Below are 11,616 nucleotides of genomic sequence, written 5' to 3' on the forward strand. Positions count from 1 at the left end.
GCTGTAGTTTGCGTCTGGAGAGATTTACTGGAGGATTATAGATTACAGAGACTTTCTGTAGAATTCAAGTCAGGTGTTTGTATGTGATGTGACGGCCACTGGAATGTTCCAGAATTTCTCAAATCAAGCGCTGTTTGAGGATGCCTAAGCCTCAGTTTCGTCAGAGATGCCAACACATTTTTCTCTTAAGGTTTCCTAATACTTGAAGGAATCCATCTTATTCTCTACACATCAGAGTTTCTACTGTCTGGAGAAGAAAAGCATCGCTTGAAGCTTGATGTCGGCTGTAATGTTCTTATGGGTTGCTGTGTTTGGTTTAAAGTAGATCTGTCTTGCAAACAATTACATTTTAGACGTATTGGTCTGTATATCATTCTACAAAAAGCTCTAAAGGACTGTTAGGGTAGAACGCAGATGTTGTTTTTTGCCCAGTGTTTCTCTAAATTGATGCCCTGATGCAGGCTTTTATATCTCATTGCATGATTTCTTTGGACCTTTTGTGGTTTCCTGAATGAGCCGGTGCTGTGCTCTCGGAGGAATTTTTGAAGGTTGACCTCGTCACCGGAGATTCTTCTTTGCGGAGATAACGTCTCTCTCTGGATCTGTGGCTTCCAGCATCCTTGGAAGTAGATTTTAAGTCCTTTCCAGACTAATGTACTTCAACCTTCGTCCACTCCTCATCTCTTCTTGAATTTCATAGATTTTTTTTTTTTTTGCACATCGTGCTATTTGTGAGACCTTAATGCCAATGAGATACTACAGAAAATGTTTATTTGGCTTTGCCATTGAATCGCACCTTGCATTAAGCTGAAATTGCATTTTACTTTCAAAGGTTCGATTTTCTCGTATTTCTGTATTGTGCTGTATTTTAAATTAAGTGCTCTCGTAATTTATTTCCCAGGCTGCGACGTTGCCAGTGTAGGTGTGCAGCCCTCCTGGCAAAGGAAGGAGAGGCGCCAGGGACCATGAGTGAGGATGGCCCTCGCAAAGAGGCGTCCGTGTACTTTGAGGTGGAGGCGATTCACCTCGAACGGGACGACGACGACGACGAAGACAAGATCGACTTGGACAAAGACGACGACCTCATCGCTGAGCCTTCGTCGTCGACTGGCCGGGTGTACGACCGCACCACGGTGCTAATCGAGCGCGACCCCATCCGCCTGGACGAAGAGGGTGAAGAGGAAGGTCACTGCGGAGGGGATGAAGATGGGGTCACCTTCCTCACTGAAGGAGAAGGCGATGGCGATGAGGAGGAGGGTTCGCTCACTTTTATGACCGATCCCGATGGCATGTCGCAGGGTTACGTGCACCATACCATTTCACAAGACCAGATCCAGTTCACGATAAATCCAGGCTCGACGCCCATGCCGCGCAACATCGAGGGCGCCACCCTCACCCTGCACTCCGAGTGCCCCGAGACGAAGCAGACGGAGGTAAGAGTGACTTTAAAATGGATTCTGAGAGTTCAATAAGCAGCTTTTATGCTTCTGGGAAATGTATTCTTTTCTGCAGCCTTTAAATGTAAGCATATTTAGCTGCTGATTTCCCCTCGTCTTGCTTTTCTCAGGTGAAGCGCTACCAGTGCATGTTCGAAGGCTGCACAAGGACGTACAGCACCGCGGGAAACCTGCGCACGCACCAGAAGACGCACCGCGGGGAGTACACGTTTGTGTGCAATCAGCAGGGCTGCGGAAAGGCCTTCCTCACCTCCTACAGCCTCAAGATCCATGTCCGTGTTCACACCAAGGAGAAACCGTTCGAGTGTGATGTTCAAGGCTGTGAAAAGGCTTTCAACACGTTGTACAGGTAAATGTTCACACAGCTGTTTGCTTATTTTACCGTACCTGTCCTCAAGTCAAGTCAAAGTCAAAGCTTGTTGTCCCTTTCATGCGTTATGCATCAATTTATAATTAATAAAAAGTGTGTAGAACAGAAATGAATCGCATTCTCCAAAACGATCGTGGTTTTTAAATATACATAACATGGGGTGTGTTTTTTTTTTTACAGCCTTATGAATTGTATCACCATTTGCTTTCTAAATCTGTCTTTGAATCTTCAGTATGAAAGATGCGATATAAATATATAAATAAAGGTTTAACGCATTGCTATTAATAAAGAATTTCCTATAAAACGGCTCTTATTCTTTTAAAAGCAACCTGTTTTTTTTTTAAACACATTCACCATTAATGATTTTGCGGAGACTCGATGCTGTCCACATCCAAGCTTCCTTGTCTTTTCTGTTCCTTTGCTATGACAACATGCCCCCCCCCCCCCGCCCGGGGGCTTGGTGAAGCTGTGCCACCACTTTCAATTCCCCGTCGGATGGGGCAGCCAGCCGACGGGCTGGCTGCCCCGGCACGTCTGGGCGGATTGCCTTTTCAAAAGAAGTCTTACTGTGCTTAGTTTATGCCTCTCAGCATGTCTTCCAATCTGATTTCATAAAACACGATTGATTTTCCCACGCAGACTCAAAGCACACCAGAGACTTCACACGGGGAAGACGTTCAACTGTGACTCGGAAGGATGCACAAAGTACTTCACCACACTCAGCGACCTGAGGAAGCACATTCGCACACACACTGGGGAGAAACCGTTTCGGTAAGCATGTCCAGTGTTCACCCCAAGTTTAATCCACTACCAGCAGAAGATGAGGGACTTGTGATACTGATAGATACGCTGGGTCGCTAGTCTACACAAATACAATAATTATAGTTCATTTTAAAATGTATGTATTTGCATCTGGTCCTCTACAGTTTGATATAATTTTCTACCCCCCCCCTCTCTCTTTCCAGGTGTGATCACGATGGTTGCGGCAAAGCTTTTGCTGCAAGTCATCATCTAAAAACGCATGTACGGACACACACAGGTACATATGTGTTATGGTTCTTTAAACAAGGACGCATCTACTTTTCAGCTTCACTTTGACATGGTTACCAGTCTCACCCACACATGGTAAATTTAAATAACCTAACCGAATAATTATTTATTACTTTTATTTACAGTGACCTAAAATATGATTTAGCACTTGTAATTTTTTTGTCCTTCCAGAAGTGTGTTAGAAATTCCATTTTATAATGCCGTATTTTCCATGTCTGTATTCGTATATTTATTGGTTACTATAATAACTTTCTGAATTGTCGTTGGTTGTGATCCTCAATCTGATGGCTCAAATGTTATGTTTCTGAAATGACTATCTATCATGGAGTCAGTATTAGAGTTGTCGTGTTTTACTGAAACATTAGCAGTAATTACTTTGTCATCAGAGTCAGGTTTCTGGTAAATGAATGCCTGTGGCAGGAAAACACATTTTTTGATACCTGCATTATGTTTTATTTCTTTTGTAACTGAAGATAAACTCTTGTTGTGCAGGGGAGAAGCCGTTTAACTGTCCCAGTGACGGCTGTGAGAAGACGTTCAGCAGCCAGTACAGTCTGAAGAGTCACATCCGGGGCCACGACAAAGGACAGACCTTCAGTGTCACCCTCACCCACCCGTTATCCGAAGTGAGTCAGAGTGCGGCAGCTGCTCCGTTTCTCCGGACGCTTTCACAATGAATCCTGACAGTTGTCGTTCCTCATGCACTGTTTGCGTGAAAAACGCTTGTTACACAAAATGGAAACCCCGCCATTATTGTTCTTGTAGAAACTGGTGACACGAACCCACTTTGCCTACGGCTAGGATGATTGTGCACGTACAAAACAAGTTGTTGTTCTGTGGTATTGATTTAAAAAAAAAAAGTTAGACCACCAACGGCCTGGCGTTCAAACAAGCATCATTTTCAGCATTGTAGCATGAAGATAGAACGTCAAACCACATTTAGAAAAAGGTAGACAGTGGTCGGCTTGTCAACTCTCCCGTATTACAGCTAAGCAGTGTTTTGGAGATGGACATATATCAGTGTTGAAGGAGAATTGCAAGAATTTTAACATCGATATACCTTTGCTCACCTTTCCATTTTTGCTCTCGTATCGTTTGTGTGACTCGGCGGTTGATCCCACAGCAGGAGCAACTATAACTGGCATCTATCCATCTGTTACAGGATGCAAATCACTCCCTGTGCCTCAGTGACTTGAGCCTCATCTCGACAGACTCGGAGCTACGCGAGAACATCCACAACGTAAGGCCTGCGTTTGTCTTCAGCCTAGTGAAACGGGGCAAGTTAGTGTGAAGGTGTTGCTGGTTGATATATTCAGGAAGCGTTGCTATTTTGACCCAGAGCCTTTCTGTCTTTGTCTCTGTCATATAGATTTAGAGGTAACCTGAGATTCTAGTTATTTTAAATCTCGATATAGTCGCATTCAAGTTTTTGTCGTTATTATTGCAGGCTCAAAATTTGGACCTCAACAACGTGACCCCAGTGAAAATCTTTGAGCTCATGTTCCAGAGTCCTGAAAATAGTGTTAGCCAAGATGATGCCCGCCCCAACGGTCAGTACATCCCCGAAACCCGTCCGCTCTGATTGTTTCAGACGTTCCTGTTTTTGAGGAGGTGTTTCCTGTTTTTCTCAGAGAGCCTTGCTGAGCCCTTCGGCCTCGAGACCTCCACCCAACCAGTCGTGACCGATGCCTTGTCCCTCATCTCTTTCTCTCTTAATCCTACCTCCTCATCCTCCTGTTCCCGAACAACTACAATCATGGAGGCTCATTCTCACCCCAGCCAAGGCTCTTCCTCTCAGGCCTCTGCTCACGTCGGCTCCGCACACCCTCCCCCTTTCATGCAGATATCTGACGTGCCTGCCCAGGCTTCTGTCCAAGCGACGGGCCGTGTCGCCCCCCAGCACTACGTGGCATTGCCGCCAACATTCCTGCAGACAGACAGCGCCACCCAGACCACTTCTTCGCCATCCCCACCCGTCCACGCTCCTCCTCCAGCGACGCCGGCAATGACCGCCCTAACACCAGGCGCCGCTGCAGTGTCTGTTGTTGCCGCGGCGACAGATGCTCTGGCGGCTGTGGCTCAACCTGTGCCTTTGGACAATAATGCCAGCTGTGTTCCCGGTTTGCCTCCCGCACCTGCCGCTATTACGATAGCTCCTACCCAGAACCTGCTGCAGCCCAGCTTGGTTATGTCTGACCAGAACCTTCAGTGGATTCTCAGCAGCGCTGCCAACAGCCAGCAGAACCCAGAGCAAGCAGTAAGTAAACGGTGACTCCATAGCCTCGATGTTGAGGTTCATGCTTTAGTTTAGACAAATCTATTCCAGCACATGTGAAATAATAAATGAACGACGGCATTTTAACGTTTTATTTACAGCCGCGTCAAGGTCCGAAAGTCGAAAAGGTTTTCTTCACGACGGCCATACCAGTGGGAGGAAACGCCGGTGAGTCAGAGGAGGAGCAGACTGTTGTTGTTTAAGTTGGTCTTTGACTTTTTATATTCTCGTTTTTAGAAGTGAAACATTGAAAACTAAAACTTTGTGTAACTTGCGATCGGTTGTCTTTGTGCTTCTGTTTTTCAGGTAACTCGGTCCAGCAGATCGGCCTTAGTCTGCCTGTCATCATCATCAAACAGGAGGAGTCCTGCCAGTGCCACTGTGCCTGCAGGGACTCTGTTAAAGACAAGAGTTCAACCGGCGCCCCCGCCGCCGTTTCAGCCCCAGCGCAGACGCCAACGCCAGAGCCCCCTCCTCCCCCCCTATCACAACCCCCAGAGCCTCCACATCATCCAGCCGCGCCATCGTCTTCCTGCTGCCTCCCAAAGTCCTCCTCCGACTCGAGTGAGGTAAGGCTGGAGTCGCCCCCTTCATCCTCTTCCACCTCCTCACAGACTTTCTCCGCGGTGGCGAGCAGCGCCGCCAACCCCGCCTCATCTGACGGTTTAGCCAATATGGACGTCTCGGACTTCCTCTCCATGCAGAGCCCTGAGACGGCTGCCAACATTGAAGCGCTGCTGCTGGTCGCTGATGAGTTCAACATGGCCACAGAGGGCAATCCTTAGAGGGGCTGGTGTTTGTTTGTTGCTCCCACGGGCATCACTTCCCCCCACATCTTGTATTCCGCGTCATCGCATTAGTGCCATTCTTTTTAACCAGATGGGGTTTTGCTAATTGAGATTTAGCATCAGTAATATTATTTGATGCAGAGAAGTCGGATCCTTCGTGATGCTCAAACTGTATATAGTGACCTCCTTTATCCTCTCTGAATTGATTTAAATAAGTGTTGTCCAAGCACTGATGACTTTGATTTTGCTGGTTTTAAGGTCACACCCCCCCCCCCCCCCAAATGTGTTGTATATCCTTGTACTGTACTGCAGGGCCTGTCAAATGCTTAAAGCTGGTATGCAAATGGCCAGAATGCACTGTATATTAGAGGAATTTGCTATATTAGTAACAAGCATTGCTCCCAGCAGGAATTTAAAGGGGTTGACCTCCAAGCCCCCCCCCCCCCCCCCCAATAAGGGTGTCTGACAATATGAAGAGATTTCTTCTGTATTTCTGTTTCCTCGAGCGTAGTCCAGAAAATGTGATGATTGTTTTCTACTTATTTTGACAGTGATATACTAATCAAAGAACCTGTGATCAGATTTTTGTTGTTTTTTCAATATGAAATCAAGACAATACATTGATAAGATGCCTATTACTTAAACTAATTTAAAATTGTACATGTTAATTTATTGTAGAGCCTGATTATACTGGTAATATCTTGAAGATAGCAGAGAAATCTATTAATTTATTCCAATCACTTGTTGTATTTTTACGTTACTGAATTGCTTTCCATTTCCGACTATGGGTATTGCTAAAAGCAAGTTTTGAGAAGAGAGGCACCTGTAAAAGCAAATTATCCTCTAGGATCTGCTGGCGACGCCCGGCTGTGACCCTCAGGGATGCATCGAGTCATGATTTATTCGGATTCAGATGAAGATTTTCCTCTCGCAGTAGCCCTTCGTTTTGCTGCACGTCTTCCCGTTTGTTGCACACTAACTTGTAATCTGACAGCTTGTTAGCCGAGGCGCAGCGCCACAGACACTTTTGTATACAACTGCTGTAAAGTAGCATTTAGAATATGGTTTCCGGGATCTTTGGGGGGAAAACTAGATTATATTTAGAATATGTATTTTTTATAGATTTTTTTTTTAATCACTAGCTCTGAGTTTGAAGCTAATGTATCCTTGCATTCTCCCCCCAGTCACAGTATGCAGAGGTGTTTGTGTTTTAGTTCTACTAGCAAGTGGGCTTTTGTACAGTATTCGTAGTAACAAGATTTATACGACTACAAGTTTAAATATAATATTGTATTCACAAGGGACGCAATGCAATGATTACAGAAATGATATGCCCTGTACAGTAGAGCGTGGAGCTGCTCGGCCTTACAGCGTAACTGTTCTATGAGCCGCCTTGCCTTGACATGTGTCTGCTTCAGACTTTTCATTCATCGAAAGAGTCTCAGGCGATCACTCCCAGCAGATCAAAATGAGGCAAAAAGGAATCGAAACAAATGTTTGCTTTGGAAAATCATTTCAGGATATTCAGGTTGGCTAAATATGGAATTACTTGTCCTGTGAACCATTCCACACATGGGCAGTCAGATCAGGATTGTCCTTTTAGCCCTGTTGGAACAAACTACACCCATTTTCCCTGTCAAATTAACTCCCATGCATGCAGTCATTGAACGCAACTATGCAACTTTAGCTGTGGCATTCACAATTTTAAGTGCCGACAGATTAATTATGCCCCCACCCTTTATTAAATGACATTCTGTTTATAGCCAGGCGAAAACATTGCCTTTCAAACGCAGACATGTTCAGCTGGCACCTTAAACTCCAGTATATTGCATTTCACAATCAGGACTGTTAATTTGGACCACTCGAATCCTATTCTCCAGCAGCTTTCTTCGACATCCTGTTTAACCAAATGGATTTGTTTTCTGGATTACTTTGAATGTGTTATTCTGTTTTAAGAATTTTTGGTCAAATGTGCAGCTTTTGTTTTTTACCTTTACACTTGGCTTCACTCCATTTGTTTAATCATCTCAATTAAAAGTCGACATGAAAATTATTCTTTTGGCTTCGCCAGATCTGCCTTTGACAATATTTTTGATCCCCCCCCCCCCCTCGAACACATTTCTTTCTGAAGCTCATCAGAAACGGTTGTCAGCAAATCACCGATGGTGACATTTTTTTGGAAGCACATTGTTGGAGTACAAATATACAAAGGTATTTTGTAAAGGGGGGGGGACCATATGCTTCCAAAGGAACGTCTAAACACCCAAAGAGTGACAAATTGTGATGGTTTCGTATTTAAGAGAATGTATAATGTGAAAGTTTGCTTACGCTTGTTTCATATAAAGTATTATGATAAATAACTGAATTGAGAGCAATATGATAATAAAACCTTATCACAAATATTTCAGTAAAGTGTTTGCATTTAGAAGGACTTCATTTTAATTATAGAAAAAGAAAGCAAAAGACGTGCATATCAGGTCACTTCTGCAGAGGTAAGGATGCATCCAGGAGAGATTTTCTCTGTGGGACATGAACAGAATTAATATTAGACTGCAGTTAATGAGAGCAGCTGTGGGTAAAGAGACTCACCTGTGCGACAGCACTGAGATCCTTCAGGTCGTTCAGGACGTTGTTGGCCATGTTTATTCGATCAGAGAGCGTCAGAAGTCGGTCCTCCACGTTCTGGAGTCGCTTAGCGGATAGCACACGGTTTAGGACAGTTCATAGATGGCCAGCCATCACATTGGAAAAGTGCGACTTGTGTTACCTGTACGACCTGCGAAACGTCCTCATCGCTCAGCAAAATGGTTGCGTTTTCTGTAAATTACACATAAACATTTCAAACAATAATTTAAACACAGCTAACTTTCAACAAACCAAAACACGTTTTATTACCTTTATCCGAGGCCATGACTGGAAATAAGATGCCGATTGGCTACTTCTCCGTGTGAGTGTGCATTTTGTGTTTTTAAGCAGACGCAGGTGATTTAAATTTAGCCCAATTAATTAGCGATGAGGCCAGGCAGCTTTATTAAATGAGTATAGGAACCACAGGCTCCAATAAGTCTTTTTTAAATGTTGAGTAAAATAATAGTGCATTAGAAATAATCACTCTATGATCTATTTAAATAAGTCTTTCTTTTTTCTCGGCTGCGTCTGAAATTATGTTAGCGGTCCCTTTAAATCTACGTCATTGTTTTGGGGGGGGGGGGCGTAACCCGGAAGTCTTTCACACTTCCAGCAAGCGACAACATGTTCTGCGGGTTTTCCGTGAACCCGTGTCTGCAAGTGTTGATTTCATGAAGGCGGTGAATAAAATCGCATTAGAGTTATTCCAATTCAGAGCGGCTCACAGTTCCGCTTCAGCTCGTCGTCTCGAAGGAGAAATGTGCAAAGAACTAAAGACCAAAGTGCTGCGATTGTGTCCGCCGACATCTAATGGGCCGTCTGGTCACCAGGAGGGACAGCGAGGTGAGAACTGTCATTTAGCTGCGAGTCCCTTTTAGTCTGAGCATAAGTTAATATCGGCATGTGTTTATTTGTAGAGGAAATATTCGCATAAGAAGCATCACAGTTGACGTAAACACTGCAGCGTGTTACGTCAGATTCTTGTTTTCCCCTGTAAGGTTTGACTGACTATGACGTCATCTGATATTCAACAAGCTTTAGGGGGGGGGGGGGGGGGGAATTAGCCCAATGATGTCCCTGAATCAAACATGAAAATATTAATTGATTCAATTAAAACCAAAAAAAGATCCAGCAGTAGTTTACAAGATGTGTATTACAAAAGATTCAAACAAGCTACACATAAACACTGAAGGATGAATGGATGCCTGGATGATTCCTCGTGTCGATTCTCGATTTCGAAAATGCAGACGACGCCGACATCCTGAGGTGCACGATGAAGGCTCTGAAGGAGGGCGGCGTGGTCGCTGTGCCCACGGACACCATCTACGGCCTGGCGTGTCTGGCCCAGAGCTCCGAAGGCATCCGGAAAACCTACGAGATCAAAGGACGGAACCGAGAGAAGCCGCTGGCCGTCTGCGTGGGGGAGATCCGGGACATCTACGAGTGAGCGGGGCTAGTCGGGCGGGTGAATGCGCTGCACTCCGGGTTTCACGCTGACGCGGCTTCTCTTTTGTTTTCCGTGGAAAGGTTCTGTAAGGTGCCGGTGCCGAATGAACTGCTAAGTGACCTCCTGCCGGGTCCCGTCACTCTCGTGCTGGAAAGATCCGCGGCGCTGAACGCGGATCTTAATCCCTTTACGTCGGTGAGTCCGTTCCTTTGACCGGAGTTCACAGAAAAGTTAAGCGTCTGTTAAAAAATGTTTCATTAACGAGGACCGCGCTCCTCAGCTCGTAGGCGTGCGTATCCCGGACCACGCCTTCATCAGGCGCCTCAGCCAGATGTGTGGCGAGCCTCTGGCACTGACCAGCGCCAACGTGAGCTCCCAGACCAGCACTGTGGCTGTGCATGTAAGTGGATGAAAAGGATGCATGTTTGAAAAACGGGGATGGGATTTTAATTTGCTGTGTTTTGTCCTCTGGAAGGAGTTTCAGGACCTCTGGCCCAAACTAGCGGTGGTCGTGGATGGAGGGCCAATGGAACACCGGGACCGCCTTGGGTCGACAGTGGTCGACCTATCGGTTCCGGGCAAATACCGCATCATCAGACCCGGCTGGTGAGTTTAGGTTTTACGCTTTCCATTATTATTATTTTTCTCCTACGCATGATTTACACATGCATAAAAGATATACATTTATTTGTTCTTGTATCTATACTTTTATCTACAAGAACACCAAGATTCTAGAAAATGAAATGATGCTGTACATTAATGTATTCTGATTCTCAGCTACTTTTAATGATGTACTGTTTACCCTGGAAACGTGCGTTTGCTGTTGATGCACGGCTACAAAAACATCTTGGAAATAGTGTTTAAAAAAAGCCAAAGAGGGAGGAAGAATTTGTGACACGGCTGTTTCTATCGGTTTATGAAAAAACAAAGTCTTCTGAAACGCAGTTTTGAATGTGAAACGACCTGAACGTCTCGTTTCAGCGCCGTTTCTTCTACGGTTGATGTGCTGACGCGCAAATATGGACTGTCGGATGACTTGGGGGAACATTGACCTTCGAATTCTTCACACTCCCCAGCCGGGTTTGACTCGAGGCTTCCTCGGGAGAAGGAGTCTTTCCCAGTGAAGATGAGGACTCTGGAACAGCTTGAGCTTTAAACCGCTGATGTTCTGAACTCGTATTCTCTCTTCTGCCTTACTTGATACTGTGTCTACTGTTACTATTATTTGAGTGTCTTACAGAATATAAAAAGGTCAGCAATGTATATTTCTTTGGCTTAGAAATATAAGGAAGTTTTTGTACTTTCAAAGCAACAATGTATTGGCTCTCTATTATTCAATAGTTTTATATAAAAAAATAATGTTGGTTGTTTATGGCTTAAATACACATTAAATTGTTGTATTCAATTTATTATATGCTCAGCAGTTACAGGCTGGCACTAAAACTGGTCACAGTTATATTTATAATTAGTATGTCGGACCTGGGAGAATATTTGTCTGATAGAAACAGAACTTCTGTCTTTATTTGTGGTTTTTACTCTGTTTTATTTGTAATAGAGTGAAATCATGTCTGGGAAAAGAAGCCGATCAAAACCAATGAGCC

At 44.6% G+C, this 11,616-nt stretch overlaps 2 protein-coding genes across 2 annotated transcripts; both read left to right on the forward strand.

Moving 5' to 3' along the window:
- The first annotated feature begins 938 nt into the window (after positions 1-938).
- mtf1 (metal-regulatory transcription factor 1) lies at positions 939-5,937 on the forward strand. Its single transcript, XM_068758970.1, has 10 exons — positions 939-1,433; positions 1,568-1,806; positions 2,467-2,598; positions 2,793-2,866; positions 3,370-3,503; positions 4,040-4,117; positions 4,325-4,427; positions 4,509-5,134; positions 5,254-5,320; positions 5,459-5,937. Exons 1-10 carry the CDS (start codon positions 966-968, stop codon positions 5,935-5,937), a joined length of 2,400 nt encoding a protein of 799 aa, XP_068615071.1. The 5' UTR covers positions 939-965.
- Positions 5,938-9,236: 3,299 nt separating this feature from the next.
- Positions 9,237-11,319, forward strand: yrdc (yrdC N(6)-threonylcarbamoyltransferase domain containing). The gene is made up of 6 exons (XM_068760354.1): positions 9,237-9,411; positions 9,816-10,011; positions 10,096-10,210; positions 10,296-10,415; positions 10,491-10,621; positions 10,997-11,319. Exons 1-6 carry the CDS (start codon positions 9,240-9,242, stop codon positions 11,064-11,066), a joined length of 804 nt encoding a protein of 267 aa, XP_068616455.1. The 5' UTR covers positions 9,237-9,239; the 3' UTR covers positions 11,067-11,319.
- The last annotated feature ends 297 nt before the right edge of the window (positions 11,320-11,616 follow it).

The sequence above is a fragment of the Brachionichthys hirsutus genome, chromosome 3 (assembly GCF_040956055.1).
Source record: "Brachionichthys hirsutus isolate HB-005 chromosome 3, CSIRO-AGI_Bhir_v1, whole genome shotgun sequence".
In the NCBI taxonomy this organism is placed as follows: domain Eukaryota; kingdom Metazoa; phylum Chordata; class Actinopteri; order Lophiiformes; family Brachionichthyidae; genus Brachionichthys; species Brachionichthys hirsutus.

Coding starts and splice junctions, on each gene's coding strand:
- mtf1 (XM_068758970.1), top strand. CDS start 966: ATGAGTGAGGATGGCCCTCGCAAAGAGGCGTCCGTGTACTTTGAGGTG. Junction 1,434..1,567: donor CCGAGACGAAGCAGACGGAG/GTAAGAGTGACT, acceptor TGCTTTTCTCAG/GTGAAGCGCTACCAGTGCAT. Junction 4,428..4,508: donor AGATGATGCCCGCCCCAACG/GTCAGTACATCC, acceptor TGTTTTTCTCAG/AGAGCCTTGCTGAGCCCTTC.
- yrdc (XM_068760354.1), top strand. CDS start 9,240: ATGAAGGCGGTGAATAAAATCGCATTAGAGTTATTCCAATTCAGAGCG. Junction 10,012..10,095: donor GAGATCCGGGACATCTACGA/GTGAGCGGGGCT, acceptor TTCCGTGGAAAG/GTTCTGTAAGGTGCCGGTGC. Junction 10,211..10,295: donor ATCTTAATCCCTTTACGTCG/GTGAGTCCGTTC, acceptor CGCGCTCCTCAG/CTCGTAGGCGTGCGTATCCC.